The sequence below is a fragment of the Neofelis nebulosa genome, chromosome 17 (genome assembly GCF_028018385.1).
Source record: "Neofelis nebulosa isolate mNeoNeb1 chromosome 17, mNeoNeb1.pri, whole genome shotgun sequence".
Classification (NCBI taxonomy): domain Eukaryota; kingdom Metazoa; phylum Chordata; class Mammalia; order Carnivora; family Felidae; genus Neofelis; species Neofelis nebulosa.
The window spans coordinates 60,160,037-60,182,470 of NC_080798.1; the positions used below are offsets into that span (position 1 = coordinate 60,160,037).

At 50.9% G+C, this 22,434-nt stretch overlaps 1 protein-coding gene across 4 annotated transcripts in view; it reads right to left on the reverse strand.

The window, feature by feature from the left end:
• ZCCHC14 (zinc finger CCHC-type containing 14) overlaps positions 1-22,434 on the reverse strand; it is a 58,506-nt gene that overhangs the window by 14,715 nt on the left and 21,357 nt on the right. For 3 of the 4 annotated variants that reach the window (XR_009256201.1, XM_058709135.1, XM_058709133.1), the window contains exons 2-4: positions 19,810-19,933; positions 8,557-8,630; positions 121-192 (exon numbers count right to left, since the gene is read on the reverse strand). Coding sequence is in view for 3 of the 4 variants with exons in the window: in XM_058709135.1 (XP_058565118.1) it covers positions 121-192; positions 8,557-8,630; positions 19,810-19,933 (270 nt within the window). In the remaining variant the exon portion in view is untranslated. The remainder of the gene's footprint in view (positions 1-120; positions 193-8,556; positions 8,631-19,809; positions 19,934-22,434) is intronic. The other variant, XM_058709134.1, reaches the window with a different exon arrangement.

The window sequence follows — 22,434 nt, forward strand, 5'->3', positions numbered from 1 at the left end:
AGGCTTTTATGGCCATGCACCAATTACTTGCTCTGCCAGCTGAAGGAAGCAATCCACTGAAATCACTCTGCAGTGTTATCAAGAGCCTTTTAATTTTTTAAGAGCCCTTAATCACCTTACCTTTGACATAAATTCAGTCACTTCAGAGGAAGATTTGGTTACTGATGTTACTGAAGAATCAGACCACAAGACCTTGAAAACAAACAAACAAACAAACCTTAAAAACAGACGCCACATGTGTGACTCACGACGCACCTGTCCGGGGAATCTTCGTGGGCACAGGTGCAGTGAGCGTGATGAGCCCTAAGTGTGGTGGACCTCGTGAAGGGGGTAGTTACACATCCCCTGACTCGTGAGAGGAAAGCTCACCTGGCTCAAGTCCCTTAAGGCTTAACTTCCTGTTGTGTGCAATTATTCAAATATCACCAATTACTCACAAGCATGGAGTCTGAGGCTGGCTCCACAAACTCGTACGCAGTCGCTCACCCTTACGACCGGCCGTGTATGCCAGCGCCCACCATCCTCAAGTGCACCTCCGCTCAGGGCAGAAGGAGACAAGGCCCCTGCCCTCAGGGACCTGACAGAACAGGCCCGGGCCAGTCAGAACTGGCAGAGCGCTGGGGCCACGGGCTGGGTAGAAAGCACCAGAAAGGGCTTTCTGGAAGAAGCTCTACAGCGCTGCGTGTGCCCAAGACTGTCCACACTGCACTTACTCACCCGCACACGAGGGGTGGGAGGTTGTGTTTCATCCCGGGGTCAAAGCAGGCCTCCCGAGACGGACTGCATGCGCCCTGCAGGGAGGGCTGTGTCACCTCCCTCCCATTTTTCCAGTGTTTCCTGACCACCTGTGGGCACCACCAACAAGTGGGGGGGGGGGGGGGGATGAGAAGGGGCGGGGGTGAATGGAGGTGGGGGGAGGCGGGCGGGGGTGGGGAGCAGCACTCAGGTGCCTGAACTGGGAAGCAGCATGTCCACCACAGGAAGAGGCGCACGGGTGTGAGGGGTGAGGCGGGCAGGGCCACGACAAGAGGGGTTAGACCATGAAGCAAGGATTTTGCCCTCAGATCCAGAAGAAGCCACTGGAGGGTTTCAAGCCCAGAAGTAAAGTGACGAAAAAGAATGCATTATGTTTCCAGCGATGGAGTAGACAGAGCGTGGCGGTGGCCCCCCTCTGCTCCCCCCCCCCCCCCGCCCGCACCTTCTAAGAAACAGCCCACCGTGGTTGCTGATGGCCCCCCACGTCCCCTTTCCTCCGCCAAAATCCACACGAGTCCCTTCCGTCCCCACAGCTGCCGTGACAAGTATGAAGGTGGCCGTCTCACCAAGCTCCCACGAGACACAAGCCAACTGAGGAAAGGGGCTCCCCCCCTGACCTCGGAGCTCGGGCGCACAAGCGGCCTCCCCGCGTCACACGCTGGCGCTTCCTGAACGAATGTGCCTCGCCGCCCAGATGGAGCCCACAAGGTGCACTTAACTAACCTGCTCCTGCGTGAGACAAACAACTCTCACGACACCGGCCACACGTCTGGAGCAAGCTGCTACCCATGAAATACCAGTACCATCCACGACCAGAGGCAGGAACGCTCTGGTCCTTAGACGCCGGGCCCAGAGCACTGCTGACATCCCGCGTCTACCAAAGTGCAACACGGGGTGGAGGATCTCTCTTCTCCTCGTGCCTCTCAGACCAGGGAGGACGGGGTCCGGTCAGAGTCTGCCTCTTTCTGTGCACGTTCACATCCGTGAATGCATCTTAGACCCCACGAAACACGAAATCCAACGCCCAAGCAACAAGCGCAGCATGGACAGGTCACGTTATGTTGAAACAGACCATCCGCTGCCCCAAAAGTCATGTGCTTGAAACAGGCAAAATCGCTGCAGGTGTCAGCTCCTGACACATTTCCATTTACCTCCCAACGGAGCTGATAATTCAGCCTAAGGCAGACAGAAAGCAAGGGCTCACTTCCAGGCTGGCCTCGGCACCACCGTGCTCTACAGCTGACACAGCTTCCTTCACGTTCACCCTCAGCCTTCCCCGCGGGCCCACACCCCTGCACGAGAGGAGGGGACAGGCCCCGGGAGGGGCATGGACACAGAACAGCCTCATGGCATGCCACGTGCTAGACACATGTCCCGTCAAATCCAAGGTGGCACCAATTGTAAGCTACCCCATTATCTTACGTACCACCAAGGAAGAAACGTGCCAGACAAATTATGGCACAAAATTTTCCTGTCGCTTGTACCTATTCAAAGAGCTACCAAGACAGACTGTAAAATACCCCAAGAATAAACAAAACGCAAAACGTGCACAAAACAGATAGACTACGTCACATTATGTCTCAGTCCCCTGACTGACTTCTCAGCTCCATCCCCGACGTCCCTGTGTCACCCACAGCACCTCGGCCAGAGGCCCTGCCACAGCCCGGGCGTGAGCAGGCGGGCCCAGCAATAGAACATCTAGCACCGGGCCTTGGAGAGCCCAAGTAGGCCTGGTAGAAACAAAGGCCATGTGCGAAGAAGAAAACAGTTTTAAAAAACTAAAAACAATCATTACTATTCTCATTGAACTACAGAAGAAAGCATAGCCAAGAACAGGATGCTATGAAAAAAGAACTGTCAGAGAAAAAGCGTTCCTTGAAATGGAAACAGGACAGGAGTGAAAAATTCCATTGAAGAGAAGGGAGATGATGCAGTCTTCCCTAAAGTGGACCGAGATACCAAAGGGAAAGAAAACAGAGAAAAATATAAAAGAAAGAACCAGTCTTGAGATCCAAAATGCAGACAGCAGGAGTTCCAAAGCAAGAAAACAGAGAAAAGCAGAGCAGAGGAAATCAAAAAGGGAGGATTCAGGACGAGGCCCCCAAATGATGGATGTGAGTTTTCAGGTTAAAAGGGTCCATGCAGTCCCAGCACAATGATGAGAACAGACCCACAGCCAAGCATGGGTGAGGAGTGGGCAGACACCCAGGACTGAGGAAACCCTGAAAAGCACCAGTGAGACAGGAGTGCTCCCATTTATTTCCTAAGGAAGAGTGATGTCCAGCTGCCGACTGAGTGTTCTCAGTACCACGCCAGGAGCATACAGACCTCACACACTGTACCTCTGGAGCACCCTAAGAAGCCACAAGACAAAGGATGACCTAAGACCCGAGAACAGGCGATGGTGCCTGCATGGAGGGAGGCAAGTGGTGGTGAGGGGAGAGCCGCGTGCCCACCAAGGACCACCGCTCCACACGGTAGCAGAGTCGCAGCTCAGAGATGGAAGCAACGGGGTGCCGGGACTGAGTGCGATGAGGGGTTTCGGACGACTGGGGGACTCCTAGGGTGAAGCCACTTCTAGGCACCGCGCCTTAAGCAGGAACCAAACCGGCACACAAGCAGAGACAATTCCAGGGAAAGCCCTGAGCATGTACCACGTGGCTCCAGGATCAGCAACCCTCACACAGTCACGCTACTACCACGCAGCCACTGTGGTACACGTCAAGACGCACTGTTCCCTGCTCCTCCTGGCCGTGGACGCAGAATTACTGGACTCTCCGCTCTCTGCATACAGAGCTGATAGAAACAGAAACTTAATTCAAAAAATAGTGGTCAAGACTCATCTTTGCCAACGGTGAGATGATACTCAGAGAAGTCAAGATTATTTTGAAATGAAAAAATAAAACTTCCAAAGAAAAGATCTAGCACTAAAATAAATGTAATGCCTGGGTTCCTGGGAAAGAATGGCACAAAAAGAATGTTTTTCTTATTAATATTGTTCCACAGTTCTTTTTAGGTCAATTAAAATCCTACAGTCCAGTAAGTATTTCAAGGAGTTGGGTCATCTTTTGGTCTTTTTTCCCCCTCTCTATCCTCACATCTAACAAGAAAATCTTTTCATTAAAAAAAGGTTCAGTTATTCCAGCGTCTTAACAGTGAGAGGGAGAGAGCTGGTAAATGCGGACATTTCCCACGTACGTGGTTACGTACTAACTTTGGATTTCCAGTCGCTTGCTTTCCGCCTCCTGATCTGCTCTCCTCAGTAACCAGTGACTAGCAACGACAACTTCCGCAAAAGACACAACCAACTCCATGGAAAAGAACAGGAAGCGCAGAGTGCAACCTGTAGTACAGTTTTTTACATACTGACGGCATCTCGATCCGGCTACACAGCCTTCCTATAAAAGACACCTTTCATCTGTCTCCTGGAAAACAGGGATTCGTACAAATTAAAGCTGGAGATAAACAGGACTGCGAAGCCGGTGGGCAGGGGCCGCGGACCCCTCCCGGACCCGGGAAGGCTGGCAGGAGGAAGGCTTCCCCGCGTCCCCTCTGCTGCCAGCACACAGGCCCACCGCCACGCGCGGAGGACGCCCCTAGAAGTGTTCTCCCTGCTCTAGTCCCAGAACAGGAGCTGCGTATTTTCGTACAAGAGATGCCACACTTAACGGACAATTTAATTCTCATTAGTTAGGGTTCTGTGGGCAAAGGGAAAGGCTTAATCCTCAGGTAGCTTTTTGAAAAAAGTTTTACTGAGTTATAACAGACGATGAACTGCACCTATCTAAAGGGTGTAAAACTCGGTAATTTTGGGCACGCATTTATGCCCAGGAAACCATCACTCCTGTGGATACAATGAACACACCCGTCACCTCTAGAAGTTTCCTCCTCCTTTCCTGAGGAGGCTGCTCCTGCGTCACCGTAGTTAGTGTCCACCTCCTACAACCTTGTGCAAGACAGAATACGCTCTTTTCTGGCAAGGGCTCTGGCTTTTCTTACACAGTGTCATTATTTGCACATTCTCCACATTGCTGGTGCAGCAACAGCTCAGTCCTTTCCACTCCGGGTAGGCCCACACCCTCCTGTGGACGGATACTCGGACTGGGACACATAAAGCTGTCGTGAACATTCTTGTACAAACCTCTGTGGGAACAAATGCTTTCATTTCCTGCGGATCAACACCTTGGAGAAGAACTGAGGGGTCAGACTTCAGGGAAATATTTAACTTTGTAGAGAACTACCAGATACCTTGTAAAGACACTGCAGCCCTGTGCACATGCCCCACCAGTGCGGGGACGGTCCCCAGCTGCGGCCACCACGTGGGCACGCAGAGCCTCACTAGGGGTCTACCTGACGTTCTCCTAATGACTAGTGAGACAGACGGAGTATGTGCTCATGTGGGACATTGGTCCTCCAAACACGTCCCCTGCTCACGTGTCCGTTCACATCTTTGGCTCATTTTTTATTGGGTTGTTTTCTTATCACTGAGTTTGGAGAGTTCTTTACAAACTCTAAATAAAAACTCCACCAAATATGTAACTTGCAACCACCTTCTCCTGGTGTGTGGTCTGTCTTTGCACCTCCTCAAGGCGCCTTTTTTTTTTTTAATTTTTAAATGTTTATTTATTTTTGAGAGAGAGAGAGCGCGCGCGCACGCACAGGGGAGGGGCAGAGAGAGAGGGAGACACAGAATCTGAAGCAGGCTCCAGGACCCTGAGCTGTCAGCACAGAGCCTGATGTGGGGCTCGAGCTCATGGAACTGTGAGATCATGACCTGAGCCGAAACGAAGAGTCAGATGCTTAACTGACTGAGCCACCCAGGCAGCCCTCAAGGTGCCTTCTGGGGACCAAGTTTGACATCCTGAGCAAGTCCAATGTATTTGTTTTGTCTTTTATGGATCGTGTTCTTGGTGCTGTTGTGAAGAAATCTGCCTCGCCATAAAGTCTTGTATGCTTTCTTCCACACTCATAATTTTAGGCTGTGCGTTTAGGACTATGACCAGTTCTGAAGTAATCTTGTATAAGGTGTGAGGTTTGGTCAAGGTTCCTATTTTTGTATATAGGTGCTCGCTCGGGAACTGTTTGTTGAAAAGACCATCCTTGGTGCACCTGGGTGGCTCAGCTGATTTAAGCATCCAACTTTGGCTTAGGTCATGATCTCATAGTTCATGGGTTCGAGCCCGATGGTGGGCTCTGTGCTGACAGCTTGGAGCCTGGAGCCGGCTTCAGATTCTGTGGCCTCCCTCTCTCTCTCTGCCCCTTCCCAGCTCACACTCACTTGCTCTCTCTCTCTCTCTCTCAAAAATAAACATTGAGAAGAGAAGAGAAAGAGAGAAAGACAGAGAGAGAGAGAGAGGGAGGGAGGAAGGGAGGGAGGGAGGGAGGGAGAGAGAGAGAGAAAGAAAGAAAAGATCATCCTTTCTTCACTGAACTGCCTACCTGCCAATTGGCCGTTTACCTGTCAGTCTAACCATGGACTCTCTGCCCAGAGCTGAGGACTCCCCCCACACCTTGTGGTGACCCCCCAAACTGGCGCCCCTGGGGTCTAGCAGCAAGTCATAAAGTCAGGAGTGTGTGGCTTCCAACCGTCTTCTTTTCAAAACTGCCTGGACTATGCTACTGTTCTTTCGATACACACTTGAGGGCTGGCTTGTTGATTTCTAAAACGGAAAAATCCACTGGGGCTTATATTGGGGGGGGGGGGGGGGGGTTCCAGATGATAGAAGGGTAAGCCAAGGCAGGTTCACTGCTGTCCCCAGGCCACCCACACGCTGTTAGCAGAGTTCCCAGCTATATGCCCAACTGTACGCGGCCCCCAGGTGGCCTCACTTCCTTGCGGGACAGGAGTCCCCAAGCTGACGCATAAACGGCAGCCGTCAGCGGCACCCCTCTAAGCCCAGCACAGAACAAGCACACAGTTTAAGCTGTGCAAAGTAAAGTGTTTTGTAAACAATATTTTTTTCATGGTGACTATGTCCTTCCTTTGTGCCTTCAAAGACAGTGTGGACTGTGAAGTCCTTAAGGATATCAAGTCAGCACCCCAAAAGAAAAACCAGTTTGGACTTCCGGGTTACTGGAGGATTACCACTTTCCCGAACACAAGAATACTTTTACCAGTTCTCACATCAGGAGGAGGGAGCTCTTCAGAAACCGAAGCTTCTGCGTTAAGTGCTAAAACACTTCAGCTTACCCACTGGGATAGAAACGTCTTCAACTACACACCTCACCCGTGTGACGGCATCCACACCGGGCGACGCTCCCAGGTCCGGTGCCGCCAGCTCGGAGCTGCCCGTGGCCACAAGGCCGGGGCTCCAGGCTCCTCTCGGAGTCGTGCAGCTCACCTGCAGGGGACTCAGGGCACTGCGTCCCCATTCTCGCCAGCCCGCTGCCTCCCTACCCCTGACCATCACTCCCTCCTCCAAGGGGACACAAGAGGCTAAGTGTGTATTTCACCAAAGCTCGTGTCTTCAGAGAGAAGGTGTGGGCATCGTGTCGGACACAGTCACCACACCTCCCACAAGCCCAGGTCGTGGGCCCAAGGACGGGGGCAGATCGAAGCCTAGCATGACTAGATGGGCTGAGTGGGGCCCCCTAGCCCAGAACGGCTCCACCCCACGGAGGCGGGGGACCCCTAGGGGAGAGATGGCAGAGAGGCACAGAGCACGAGGGACAGGAAACGTGCTCAGGGTCCCAGGGACCTGCTAAGTCCCGCCCCTTTGAGGCCTTAAAGATTTCGGGATTCTAAGGTTCTCCCGTTGCTGAGACGTGGGTGCCCGTCCCAAGTTTTGACAACCTCCAAAACCTTAGGCAAGTCTTTCCCGTATATTCGAAGACACATGCATAGCAGAACAGGAACAACGGATCCCCATAATGCAGTGTATCTCCCAAATCAAACGAAGATTTTATTCTTTTAGTGGTAAAAGTATTTCAAGTATTTCAATGTAGCTGTGAAAACTTAGTGAACCACACACAGCATGCGTACTAGATACTAACCAGAAGCTTTGATTCCTGAGAACACTCCCCACAAGGATGCAGGAAGCAGGTTTCCTTGTCAATCAGTATTCAGGCACATGGTCAAAGGAGAAGCTCACACAATGTGGCGGGTAAGAAACAGAACCGTGGGGACATGGCCACCAGAATACATTTCCCAGCCTTTTCTGCAGCTAAGTGGGACCAAGAAACTCAGTTTGGGTCAACAAAACAGAAATAGAAGTACCTGTGGCTGCTTTAGGAATGTTCCTTAAAAGAAAGAGAAAAGTAAACTTTCCCTTCCTCTTCTTGCTACCTGGAATGAAAATGTGACGACTGGAGCCCTGGCTGCCACGCTGGACCGTGAGGCTCGGGGCTGCACCCCAGGGGATCAAAGCAGTCGGCTGGGAGAGCCCAGGCCCCGAAGGACCTCCCCAGCTTGCCTCCTGGCACACTCTGAGGCCACCGAACCACCATTACTGTGTGCCTCCAATCCTAATACACAGCGTGTCTCAATTTTCACACGGAGTCTCTGCTTCAGCCAACTCTGGTGAGCAGCCAGCAGCAGCTGAGCACAGCAGTCTAGACGACGCTTAGCACTTGGGCTGCCGAGGCCCGGTTGTGGGGGGAACAGCCGCACAGGCTGGAGACGGCCCGCCCGCGGCCCACGCCTGGCTTTCTGCCCCCACCCCACGGCACTGGCACGGTGCTTGGCTATAAGGCCCATCTTCCCTTTAGATAAATCAAAGTATCTGATCACAGCAAAGGTTTTCATCCTATCCCTCAGAGGAGAAAAGGGGGAAAAAAACAAAACGAAACATGACATCTTACCTCAAAGGAACATTCAACATTTCTTTCATTTTTTGTGTGTGACAATCCCTTCAGGTCTATCTTTTCAACACTCACTGTAAAAGCAAAAAACAACAACAACAACAACAGACAAAATTATAAAAATGAAATAACACTTGAAGTACATATTAGTTAGCATTTGGTATTTCAGTAATTTTCAAAATGAGGCTTTTGAGGCCAGCGCAGTCCACTCTCCTCTGCGGCGTGCTCGCCTGGGAAGAGGAACTGAGGAGGGGGGCAGAGCAGTCACACGCAAGAATAGTGGTGAATTGAAAAGCAGAACAGAAAAAAACAGGCAAAAATTCAAATCCTAGAAAAGGAAGAGAACGATACTTGCAAAGAGAACATTAAGTTGACTTGAATGCACAAGAGCACAGCCTCTAATTATGACTAAGGACCAGTTCTGATCTGTTCTGATTTTTTTTTTTTTTTTTTTTTTTTTTTTTTTAATTTATTTTTGGGACAGAGAGAGACAGAGCATGAACGGGGGAGGGGCAGAGAGAGAGGGAGACACAGAATTGGAAACAGGCTCCAGGCTCCGAGCCATCAGCCCAGAGCCTGACGCGGGGCTCGAACTCACGGACCGCGAGATCGTGACCTGGCTGAAGTCGGACGCTTAACCGACTGCGCCACCCAGGCGCCCCTGATCTGTTCTGATTTCTGAAAAACGAATGCGCCTTGTTTTCGGCTGTGATTGTCTCAGACACCAGTGCCCAGACAGTCCCATCTGGGTCTCTTCATCAACAGATACGGATATCCTTCTGGGACAGGGCCAGGCCGGAGGGGTTCGAGGCAGCGGTTACGGAGGAAGTAACGAAGGTTCCTAGCCTCGGAAGACCAGAGAGGGCCTGTCAGAGGCCGCAGCCACACAGACGGACAGTGGCAGAGGAGAGACAGAAGCACCGTGAGAACTTCCTGCAGACATCAGTCCCTCCCCTCCCTGCCACTTACAGGGGTGCCTTCTCCTTCTCCTCAAAACTAAAATGGTACAGGGGCACCTGGGTGGCTCAGTCGGTTAAGCGTCTGACTTCGGCTCAGGTCATGATCTCGCCATTCCCGAGTTTAATCCCCGCATCGGGCTCCGTGCTGACAGCTCGGAGCCTGGAGCCTGCTTCGGATTCTGTGTGTCCCTCTCTGCCCCTCCCCTCCACTCACGCTCAATCTCTCTCCCTCTCTCAAAAATGAATAAACATTAAAAAAGAAAAACGTAAAAACATTTTAAAATGGTACAATCAGGTTCCCAGCACTTAAGCTTAAGTTTGAAGATGCAAATTAAGTTTGTAAAATGCAAATATCTGAGCACAAATACGTGTTGAAGACAAACTCCCAAACCACACGAAGGGCCGTAAGTCCTATTTCCGATTCAAATAGCAAAGTTCCTCAAGTGCTCCTGTAACTGCTGCCTCCAGCGTATGTTTCTTGCAGATGGGGACAGTCTAGTCATCCACCCTGTGGCTAGCCAGGCAAGACCGGGACGGATACAGAGCTTCAACACGTGCGGGTCGTACGCCCCTTCCCCCATTTCGCTGCTCACTATTCCTAGACATGCCTTGGCAGTGGACTATGGGGATCTCTACAGAGCTTTAAAACCTCGCCGTGCGACGTAAAACACTTGACATCAACTTCTGAAATGATTACGCTCCACGTCCTGCGGACGCCCAATGTCCCGGACTGCCACACGAACAGTCTTCCAAGGTCTTCTCTAAGAACACCAGTGCCCGAAGGTGTTCACGGGCACGCCCAGAAAGCTTCACAGTCAAAGAGCCTGGAGGAAGGGGCGCCGTGGTGGCTCAGTTAAGGGTCCGACTCTTGCTTTCGGCTCAGGTCATGATCTCTGCGCAGAGTGCAGAGTCTACTTGGGATTCTCTCTCTCTCTCTCTCTCTCTCTCTCTCTCTCTCTCTCTCTCCTTCCCGCCCCCCCCCGCCATCCTCTTTCTCTCAAAATAAATAAATACACATTAAAAAAAAAAGCTTGGAGGAGAAAAATTCGAGAAACTGTCCGTGTACATAAGCACATCAAAGGCTCTGAGCAGTCCTGCAATGAATGAATCAGTTCTTATTAACAATTCCCCAGTTTTTTGGGCCACAGAACTCTTTTTTCCCTTACTGTGAACAGACCTCCCAGAGAACAACAAACTGCTCTGTGCAACCTGCTCTGGGGAGGGTTCTAACCCCTGCGGTGCCCGATGCTGTTGCCACTAACCACATGTGACCACTTAAATTTGTATTAATTACAACAGAATAAAATTCAAAATCCAATTCTTCGGTTGCACTAATCAGCTTCTAAGTGCTCAACAGCGAGATGTGGCCAGTGGCTGCCATACCGTACGGCAGAGACACAGAACATTTGGCCACCGTTGAGGGTTCTAGTGGGCAACGCTGTTCTGAGCAGGGCTGGCGGACTAGAGGCTGCCCCTGGCCTGTCTATGTAAATGGCTTTGCCGGCACACAGCCATGCCATTTGTTTACATATCGTCGGTGGCTGCTTTCCACCCCACGACAGCAGAGCCCAGTAGTTGCGCCAGAAACCCTATGCTTCCTAAAGCCAAAAATATTTACTATCTGGATCTGAGCAGAAAAAATGTGCGATCCTTGCTCTAAAACCAACAATTGTTCATTCACCAACATGTCCCGTCAGGTTCCTGCTGTGCACAAGGTCAAACTCCAGGGGCTCGGCACAGAGCAGAAAACACAAGAGGCGGGTCCCTGCACTCCAAGGTTATGGGCTGTTGCTGGAAAGACCTTTCACTTGCTGAAGTGTTCTCTCCTAGGCCTCCCTCACTTTGTAAAGTTGCATCAGGGTCGATATGCACCTTGGGAGATTCTAGAACCTATTCGGTTTGGAGTATTTTAAGCTTAAAATAGCACCTTACAGGAAGGAATTACTCTAAAAAAAAAAAACCAAAAAACAAAAAAGCGTTTATTTCCTTTCTGGCAAAACAAAGAAAACACATTTTGAGGTTGCACACCTCCTTATTTTCACTCAGTGAAATCGCATGCTGTTCCTGTCTGGCTTCCTCAGTCAGAATGTCAGCAAATAAACAGCTTTTCTGTTTTCCTGATCAGTATTTTTTACAACTTACCCACATGACATCACTCTTACCCAGAACTTCCCCCCTTTTCAAACAAGAGAACATACGAAGTCAATGAACACAGAAAAATGCAGTCAGCATTCTCCCTGGCCACAGGACAGCAACGTGCACCTAAATGTTCCAGGATTTAATATTTGGATTTATGCAAAAAAGTAAAAAGAGAAAACCCCATCTGGCCTGAAAGCGGAAGTGACTCATATCTGGACAGGACAACGTGAAAAGCAGATGGACGTTATTCAGCTGTTCGCAAATAACAGAGGCTTCTGGAACTCGGGGGCTGCAGGCTGGGAGGCGGGAGCAAGCGCCCCGGGCCGGCGCCACCACCCCACCTGCAGGCAGCCGAGCTCTGCTCCCGGAATCCGCCTGCGGTGGGATTCTCCCTGAGAAGGCACCTGCGGCCACGCGGGGCCTTGCGGCAGGCGTCGGGGCGAAGGTGGCTGATGTGGGGCGGGGGTAGGGGACGTTTAATTAGGCTTCAAAGATGGCTAAACATGCTGTCAAGTTTGGAGCTCAGATTAAAGACCATGATCACGAAAATGAAAACACGAACAGACACTTGTCAAATTAACTAAGAGTTCACAAACTGCACGTGTAACGTGGCTTTAGCTGTTTAAAATGTAGAAGAAAGACTAAGTTACCGAAACGGACAGGGACTGTTGTGCTTGGTGGTGGAATGAGGAGTAGTTTTTCCTAAATCTCATGATTTTAGAGGGTACTCACTCCCACATACACACAAACATCTAGTCATGATCCGCTGCTCGACTGGTAAAGTGACCCTGTCCCTCGCGCCTCCCCGATCAGTCCCGCAGATGGGAAGTCTCACGACCTTCTGAAGAGTGCAAGCAAACGGGGCTAAATCTCAGGGGCTACAGTTCAACCCGCCACGAGGGGGTGGGATCTGCACTGCCCACAAAGACGCCGAGACTTCAAGGCCGAGGCCACAGGAGCACTTGAGAGGTGGACGGGGCTGCGGAGAAACGGGCTGGGGTCCGGACGGCACACAGGCGCGCCCGCAGAGGACCCGTGGGGCCAGGGCAAGGGCACCCGAGTCTAGACCAGCCTGCTCGCTCACATTGAGCTGAGAAAGCACAGGCAGATGTGCATGCTCCTAAAATTCTGTTTGTTCTAACTTTCCTTCTTTTCTCACTCAAGACGTACATGAGGAATCCTCTGTCAGTCCTGCAAGTCAGACCACAACGCGGCCTTCGATAAAACATCTACTTGCACTGAACTACCACTTTTGTAACTGGATCGATACCTAATTTCAAAAACCGATACACTGAAGTAACTGGAAAAGGAGGGAGGGAGCTCGTGTGGAAGAGAACAAGGGCACCGCCGGCCCCCCCCCCCCCCCCCCGGCACGGGCTCCAGCGTCCCGGGGCAGGACTGGGCATCTGGATGAGGGCGGGGCTGGCAAAAAGTCACAGACGGTCCAGGACCGAGCCAGACCCAAAGGCCTCGCAGCCGGCAGCCACAAAGCCAGGACCAGGAACACACTGTCTCGATGGCAGCCCTGGGGGCTCCTAGTTAAAGCTGCCACGCTCCAAGGGTCACCTTTGCCGCCAAGCATCTTCAGGTGATTTCGAGCATTGTCACATCATACTTATAAATCAGACAACTAGAGATAACGGCTTTAGTGTGTTCCAAGAATGAGTCGCTCTTTTGAAACTTTCCCTCTTTCGACCCTAAATTTTCCTGGAAAAAAGTGGGTAGAGTTGGAACTTTTCAGCCATAGATCTTTTACTTGATTTCAAGGTATCTTTGGTCAAACAGTTTAATTTCTTTCATTTTTTTTTTTTTTTTAATGTTTACTTTCTAGAGAAAGAGAGCAAGTGGGGGAGGGGCAGAGGTGGGGAGGACAGAGGATCCAAAGCGGACTCTGCACTGAAAGCAGATAGTCCGATGCGGAGCTCGGGGCTCGAACTCGTGGACCGTGAGATCATGACCTGAGGCAAAGTCGGATGCTCCACTGACTGAGCTACCCCGGCCCCCCTAACAGTTTAATTTCTACATGTCCCACACGGGAAACCCCTTCACAACTTACCAAAACTATGCTACGAACAACTACAGTCAGGAAAGCATCATTTATGACTGTGGGAAAAGATGAAAAATCACCCTCCCCCCCACCCCTCACAAACATCCCCTTTTGAGTCCCTATACGACGGACCCCACGGCTTCCCACTTAAAGAAAACAGAACCAGAATAACATTTAAGATGCATCCTGCTGAAATGTTTATCACTGGAATTTAGTTTTTCACTTGAAAACTGACAAACTGTATTCTTCAAAGCCTCAGCTGAATAACAATGTTCCTCAAATATCGACTTTCTCCCTTCCGTTTGGTTGTCTGTGTTAATGGGGATCATTTTTAGAAGCACTTCTCCGGCTGTTGTTAAAATCTTAGCATTCACTACTATGTTGATTAAACTGAGCCTCCTTTCTGACATCTTTTCTAGGACATATCATGTTATAGTTAAAAACTCCATAATTTGCTTTCCTTTTTTTTTTTTTTATCATCTTAGCTACCCTGTATTAAATTTGTTAGGTCTCCAGAAACAGAAATAAAAACAAGAGTGATGCATGGCATGATCTAAAAAATGTAAAGCTGATAAAAGAGATTTCTCAAGTATCAAAAATAGGAAATAAACATGCACATATTCCATTTCAATGGTTAGTGATATGGCACTTGATCTAAGGGCCCGAGGAATTTCACTTATTTGTATATTAAGGCAAACATTCTATTCAGCCTTAGTATGTACCAGGCACAGCACTAACCACGAGTGACATAAACATTACAAAGTTCAAAGCAGTAATGTCTGAGCTGGACTTCAAAGGGAGGAGCCCATCTGGGCAGAGGGACAGAATGACCAAGGTCCAGGAAGGACAGAGCATGGCGTCTGCACAAGTTTGCTCGTGGCTGGAGCCAGGAACTCGGAGGAGTGACGAGACCAGAGCAGGGACATGAGTAAACGTCACAGGGAGACACAGGCACAGACAAGGCAAGCCCACAAGCCCCAAGATAGGCCTCCTCCAGGCAGGTCAAGGTAAGTCCATGGGATCTGCTGCCACATGGGCTCAGTCTGAAACGTCTCTTTCCAGCTCAGAGACCTTGGGCAGATACTCAATCCCTGAACGAAAGGAACACCTATTCCCACTTCACGGGACTGTGATATCAACTAGGTGCACACATTTTGAGGACGGCGCCTGGCGGTCAGTGCTGTGATAGCAGCTGCCACCATGCATGCCATGACATGCTTCCTAAATGGGAGGACTGTGGCCCAGCCACAGAGCAGGTCCCTGCTCGGGGATGGACTAGGCAGGAGAACCCACAGGCGGCAGAGGGGATGGCGGCCACAGTGACAGGAAGAAGACTCCATGGTGGCCCCCTGGGGCCACGCCAGGGCTGTGAGGCTGAGCCCCTCATGCGGAACAGGGACGCCTGAAGGTCAGCACCAATCACGTCTGCGGGAAACTCATCGCAGGGGTGGCAACGGAAGTGACGGGTCCGTCTGGGCACATGGGTAGAGGGCACCAGCAGGCCACCTTGGGGAAAATATTCACAGGGATCTGGGGTCCCGAGCAAGGGTCTCAGCTGAACTCTCAGATCTGAAAGTCATCAACAGATCAACAGAAGAGGCTCAGACAGAGCAGGAATGGGCGACAGAGGGGCCCGGGCTGCGCTGGCCTCTCAGGAGTGGACGAGGAGGAATTTGAAAGGAAACAAACACAGATAAGAGGAGGAGTGGGAAGCGTGTTACCGGGAGACCCGTGGAGCACGCACACCAACACTTTTGTGCGCACGATGGTCCACCACTTAAAAATGGAAAGAAACCAGGGGAGGACAGAGCTGGGGGGTCAGATACCAAGAGAAGAGAAGAGCTGACCTGTCGTCACCTCTCGCGAGCGCAGCTTCAGAGAGGGGGTTGCTCAGAAGGTCGCAGAGAATCCCCTGCTCTTCCTGAAGCAGGGCTGGGGGCATGCGGTGGGCGTGTGTGCACGGGACACACACAGCCACAGCCCGCGGGACATGTCGGGGGGCTAAGTGGCGTCCTGGAAAATGTCTCACAGCTGGCTGGGGGACAGCCCCTCACTCGTAGCAAGTTCTGACGTCACCACGGCTGACTTCATGCCATCAACAGGACATCGAGAGACTAAACAATGCCCTACACTTTGAACAACTGATACAGGCCAGCACGAGTGGCTTCGGTACTGAGCACGCTGCAAACACCACTGAGCACACCGCAAGGTTCGCACGCCCCCCCCCCCCCCCCCGTGAAGTGGGTCAATAGTAACTCAAGGTAAGGGCTGAAAAGGTAAAGATGCCCAATGTCATCCCTGTGGCTTCTCTCCATGGGGGCTCAGACAGCTGAGCCCTGTTGTCTTAAGGAAGCCACTTGGGATGGATCAGCTTGACTCCTATGTCTCCGAGTCAGACTTTCTTTAGGGGATGAGAAACAGCCACTCGGATAACTCTGTTCTGTGGTTCAAGTGAGAATCATTGGCTGAGGAATGTAAGCAACCAGTTTTCCAAAAATAATTAACAACGCGAGAAAAGCACAGCAAAAGAGTCAAAAGAAAAGCTTACTTGGAAATGCACCAAACAATACCATGTCTTAAAAAGAAATGCAATGTCCTCGTGGGTGGGGAGATGGGCAGATAAGGGAAGCAGCAGGTAAAATGAAATCGTAGAATCTGGATGGTAAGTACTTGCTGTAAAATTCTCAACTTTACTGGATGTTTCAAAGTCTTAACAAAATGTTGAAAAGAGTCAACAGAGAAATTAAAACGATCAAAACGCCTCAGCTCCAAAAGCACCTTTGAGTCCCCAGTGCAGCCCCAAAACAGTAACCTACTGCTGGTGTTTCAGAATTTGGGTTTTATCATCACGCTGCTTATTAGAATTCCTGCTCTAATTCTCTGCGGCGGGTTTTGTGTCGCCAAAAGGATGAGACTTTTGGAGTTCAAATTTTACGTTTGCTTCCGTCATAATGTTGCTACAGGACAGACACAAAATCCTCAGGGGCACCCAACACAAAGCATCTGTTTAAGTAAAAAAAAATAACAATAATTAAAAAAATCCCAGTTTTAACTTATAATATGATAAATACCTATATGTATACACTACATAAACAAAAACTCTTTGGAATCCTTAAGTTTAAGAATGCAAAGGGGTCTTGAGACCAGGTTTTAGAACCTCTGGCAAATGGCTTACAGTGTAATTAAGTTTACTGTGATGTTCAGCCTCATACAAGGATAATTTTTTAAAATAATTATTCCAACCAAGAGAACCAAGTTACAGGACTTCTTTCACCGAGAGTATCATTAAAAGTAATTCCAATCTCACCTTGTACTTTAGAACTGTTTCCCTAAGTCTCGGTAACAAGGAACCGCGATGTGTGGGTTTGGGGGAAATGCACGGCAGCCCCGAGCAATTCAAGGCCCCATCAGGAACTCGTGGCCCACTACCCACTGCTGAAGCCACATGTGCAAACTGCTGTCCTGTGCTCCCTACCCCGGTACTTGAAGGTCTTCACGATACGGGGCACGGGGAAAAAGGGCACGATCACTCTCAACACCAACTTTGCAGACCACCACCCTGAACACAATCTGGGGACCGCAGTCAGTTTCCAGCTGCCTCTGAACTTTCATACAAAACAGACGTGAAAGTCTGACCTCTTTTATCGCTAGGGACTTCCAAGGAAGTAGAGAAAAGTCAAAACACAAGTAGAATGCAGAAAAGACAGCGAGAAAACCCTACAGTAATAACACACTGACTTCGGGTTTTGCCAGGAGCGTCACAAGAAGTGTGACTGTGAAAACCAACCTCACCGTCCCCCAATTTCTGGGCAGAAGAAACATATTACATAGGACCCCCGAATGGAGAATGCAGTGGACAGCCAAGGAGGCCTGGCTCACATGCTTCACTCCACCGATGCTAACACCGGCTCATCCGTGGGCTCTCGGTGCACCACAGCACGCGGACAAGGGAAGGCCAGGGAGCACAGATCTTCCAATTAGATTTAAAAAACAGGAATGAGGGGTCTTGATAATTATGCCTCAAGGAAAAAGCACAATGGGAAAGAAGAAGCCATCCCTCCATATTGGGACGGTGCAGGGCACAGGTCCATGCTGGACAGCAGAGGGACAAAGGAAACACCACCTCGCCGGAAGGCACTTCTCCCAGGACGACACGTACAAGGAAAAAGGATGAGAGCAGTTCTGGAGGGAAAAGTCCTTACAACTGAGTGACAACTGTCCACCCCGGAGGCAAGGCCCTGCTGCGTCTTCAGAACAACAGCCTCATCGAGGAGCGGACCGTGCTCCCAGCGCTGCCATGAGGACGTGCTGTTTTAACACCTGAACCTATCTATACACATAAATACAGTAGAGCAGTTAGGACGTGGCTATTTCTGGCACATATGACCCAAGTTAGGGACGGGTGGCTCTTGTGATTTTGTCAGAATGGGGCTTCATTTTATTTTTTTGTTAAAAAAATTTTTTAATGTTTATTTATTTTGCGAGAGAGAACGCATGAGCAGGGTAGGGTCAGAGAGAGAGGGAGACAGAGAATCCTAAGCAGGCTCCGTGCTGTCCGCGCAAAGCCTGATGCGGGACTTGAACTCAAGAACCGTTAAATCGTAACCTGAGATAAAGTCGCAGCGTCAACCAACTGAGCCACCCAGGCGCCCTTGAGGGTTTTATTTTAAAAACAAAGTATTTATTGGGGTGCCTGGGTGGCCCAGTTGGTTGAATGTCCAACTCGTGATTTCGGTTCCAGTCACGATCTCCCAATTCGTGGGTTCAAGCCCCACATGGGGCTCTGTGCTGGTAGTGCAAAGCCTGCTTGGGATTCTCTGTCCCCCTCTCTCTGTCCCGCCCCCTTCTCAAAATAAATAAACATTAAAAACAAACAAAACAAAAAAACCCGATTTATTAAACATCCGTGAGGAACACTGTGCCTGAGATACAAACAAAAGGGGAAAAAGGCGAGTGAGGGAAGCAGCGGGTGGCCTTAAGTGTCCTGGGCCTCTTCATCACAAGTCCCCGTCCTGCACATCACCTCACTCGCCTCCTGTAAGTCCCCACACCGCCACTCAGCCTGCCAAATGTACGGTAAGTGCAACTCTGGGACTGTCCAGCTGGTGCAGGAACCAAGGACACTCAGCTTCGTCTGAGACGTGCCCTCTATCGTCTCCAGAATGGCGCTGTCCAGTATAGCGGCCGCTCTCCACACTGAGCCATCGCGGTTGCAATGGAAATGAAATAAAGATAAACTTTCGGGGGGCGCCTGGCTCAGTTGGTCAAGCATCTGACTTTGGCTCAGGTCACGATCTCACGGTTCGTGGTTCCGAGCCCTGCGTCGGGCTCTGTGCTGACGGCTCGGAGCCTGGAGCCTGCTTTGGATTCTGGGTCTCCCACTCTCTCTGACCCTCCCCAATCACGCTGTGTCTCTCTCTCTCTCTCTCTCTCTAGCGCTCAAAAATGAGTAAACATCAAAAATAATAATAATAGGGGCGCCTGGATGGCTCAGCCGGTTGAACATCCGACTTCGGCTCAGGTCATGATTTCAGTCTGTGAGTTCGAGCCCCACGTCGGGCTCTGTGCTGACAGCTCAGAGCCTGGAGCCTGTTTCAGATTCTGTGTCTCCCTCTCTCTCTGAACCTCCCCCATTCATGCTCTCTCTGTCTCAAAAATCAATAAAGGTTAAAAATAAAAAAAAAAAAAAATAATAATAATAAATGAATGACTTTCAGGTCCTCGGTTGCATGAGGCACATTTCAAGTGCTCAAAAGGCACATGTGGCTGGTGGCCACTGAGTGAGTGCGGATGGAGAATGGTACATGATCTCTGTGGAAAATTCTATGGGGTGGTGCCGCTCTACGATTTAGGACTTGTTTTGGTGTGGGGGCAGGGAGGAGGGTGCAGCAACTTTCATTTTTCCCCTTAATAAACATCAATATTTGAGATTTTTACAGCCAAGATATATATGTTCGTATGTTGCTTAGAGAATTTAGAAAAACAACGCACCTTAACTAAGATGTTTGCGAAAGAGGAGAAAGTATTTAACCAGACACCATCACACAGATCTGTTTTGCACACTCCAGTGCGCCTTCTTCCTTGGGCCCCTCGCAGACACAGACTCACCTTTGGAGTGTTTCCCCACAGTCCTCTTGGGCAGCGACTCCTCCGTGGAATGTGCTGATGTGTGTAGTGCATTCTCCAAACTATTACTCACGCTGCTGATGGGAGCCTCGGTTCTTGGAGTTACCTGGGAGGACAAAGAAGTCATATTTTCTCCCATTTGGTTCATGTGGAATGACTGTTCACTGTTACCTGAAAGTCATTTATGTTCATTGTAGTTTCAAAAGTGTATACAAAACATATATATAAAAGCACACATACGTACACCTTCTAGAGGAGACGGATATAAAGCTTCTTGAAAACACCACTCCTACAGTAGCAGACTAACAAGCACTTCCCGCGAAAGAAGATGCTGCCCGTGTCCCACGCACCGCTGCGATGCAGCGGCAGCCTGGGCACCTGCAAGTACACGTGGGAGCTTGGGCCCGTGCCAGTGGTTCAGTCGCCTGCCCGGGAACCACGTCAGCCACGCTTCATGAATTACACACCTCTACCTGAGTAGAACCTTGTATTTTATTTCTTCAAGTCATACAGCTCCCTGTAAAATTAATTACACAGCAGGACTCAACTCTGTCCCGTAAAATCTTGAGTAAATGATAAAGTACTCTGAACAGAACAGTAAAGAAGGAAATACGACTGGATCTCTGTGGGGCACATACTCCAGCATCACATTACGATCCTACTTCTAGGAATTACTTGCACAAAGCACCTACTCCTGAGAAAAGTACGGGGGGCTGGGGGCGGGGGGCGGCACTCACAGCCACGGCGCCTGTAGGAGTGAAAACAGAAAGCCTCTGAAGCAGCTGTGGATAGAGACCCGACCAGACGGCAGGCGCACAGGCGGCCGTGGCACCGTGGGCACCGTGGCGGCAGCTCCGCAGGGAACTGAGCTCGGGCTTCCCCTCCCCACCAGCCCCTGCCCACGGGGAGGGGGCTCTGTGCGAATGTGCCGGAGGCAGGAGGGGACCCTGGGCACCTGGGGGGGGGGGGGGGGGAACAAGAACTTTCCCCCCGCCCCCACCCCGGAACGAGCATCAGTACCTGAAAATTTACAGCCAAAACACACGGAGTACTTGCAGGGTTCGGAAGAGGAAGTGACTAGTACTTGACTTGTTCAGAGTCACAATTTAGGACGTGTCAAAATCTCAAAGGATAATAAAGTTGAGATTTTCAAGTTTATCGAGAGAGGTGTGAGTTTTAAAGGGTGAGAAACATTACGCTCCACACACAGGGCAGGGGGAGGTTTAGGGGAGAAGAGGAGCAGGACCCCTGGTCCCCATCCTCCCCTGGAGTCGCCGGCCCCTCGTTTCATTAGTTGGCTTCACCAGCGGGAGGCCAGGGGGCGCCCACCGGAGGACACCGTGAGCCCACCGCAGGCAGAGAGCCACCAGGACAGCACGGAGATGCCACCACGCCCGCAGGACAGTGGACGCCACACGGCCGTGTGCCCGGCGGGCTGCCGAAGCCCCTGCAGGAGGCCTCCCCACGCACACGGGAGACGCCACGCAAGAAAAGCAACCCTGCACGGTCTAGTTCATTTGGAAGTTCACGGAACTCACGGAAATAAATCCTGACTACCCAGTACTCCTCCAAAGAGCCAAGTCTTTTGGTAACACTTACCAAGATGTTATCAAGACCGTTAAAATTTTAAATTGCTTTTATTTGTAATTTAACTAAATTGGATTATTTCCCTTAGATTTGGCAAAGTTTCATCCATTGGTCTGAATATTCTAGAAAGGAACTTCTTTCATATTGAATAAGATAACAGAACCAACAGTTACAAAAATTATTTGCGGAGCAAGATTTTTAGTTCCAAACAGCAAATATTACTTTGGGAAGCAACTCAGGAGGTTAACCTTTTAACTCTTACAATAAACCCAATGCACAACAGCTTGTGTGCGATCTGGCCTGATGCGAGTGCGCCTCCACGTCCCCTGGGCTACCCTGCTAAGTGAATCAAGTCCTCGTCCTGATGACAGGGAGGCTCAGCTGTCCGAACGACCAACCAGAGGCGCCAACCTTGCCGGCTGGTTGGTGACGAACCTCTCCCGCACAGGGGGACACACACACACCGAGACCCCGCACGCACACCACCACCCACCCTGAAGCATCCTCAACAGCCACAAAGAGAAAGGTGGCCTCCAGACTCAGCCTCCGTGGGGAAGGGGCAGGGGCAGGGACGGGACAACAGCACCATAGCCGGGACGCCTCTGCGAGCACAGCTTCGGGCACCTGGGCCCGGGGGTCTCAACCCCGGTGTGCGCTAACCTCTGGGCCTGGCAAGGACACGTGCGCCCACCCCCTGTCCCATCAGCATGTCCAGAGGGGGGCCGGGACCCTGGTCATGCCAGGCACCGCGGCCAGAGTCCGAAGCACGGTAAGCCGGTTGTCTGGTCAGCCCTTGCGAGGAGCAGGAGGAGGAGCAGAAGCAGGAGGAGGAAGAGGAGGGGGGGGAGGAGGAGGAAGGGGGGGGGAGGAGGAGCAGGAAGAAGCAGGAGGAGGACACCCAGGCAGAAGACAAAGCTCCTTCCGTGGGCGGGTGGCTGGGTGAGCTGATGGGGTGGGTCTGTGCACCACGGCCCCAGGGGGAGGGGGCGGGAGGGGGAGAGCCCAGGAGTTACCCCGGAA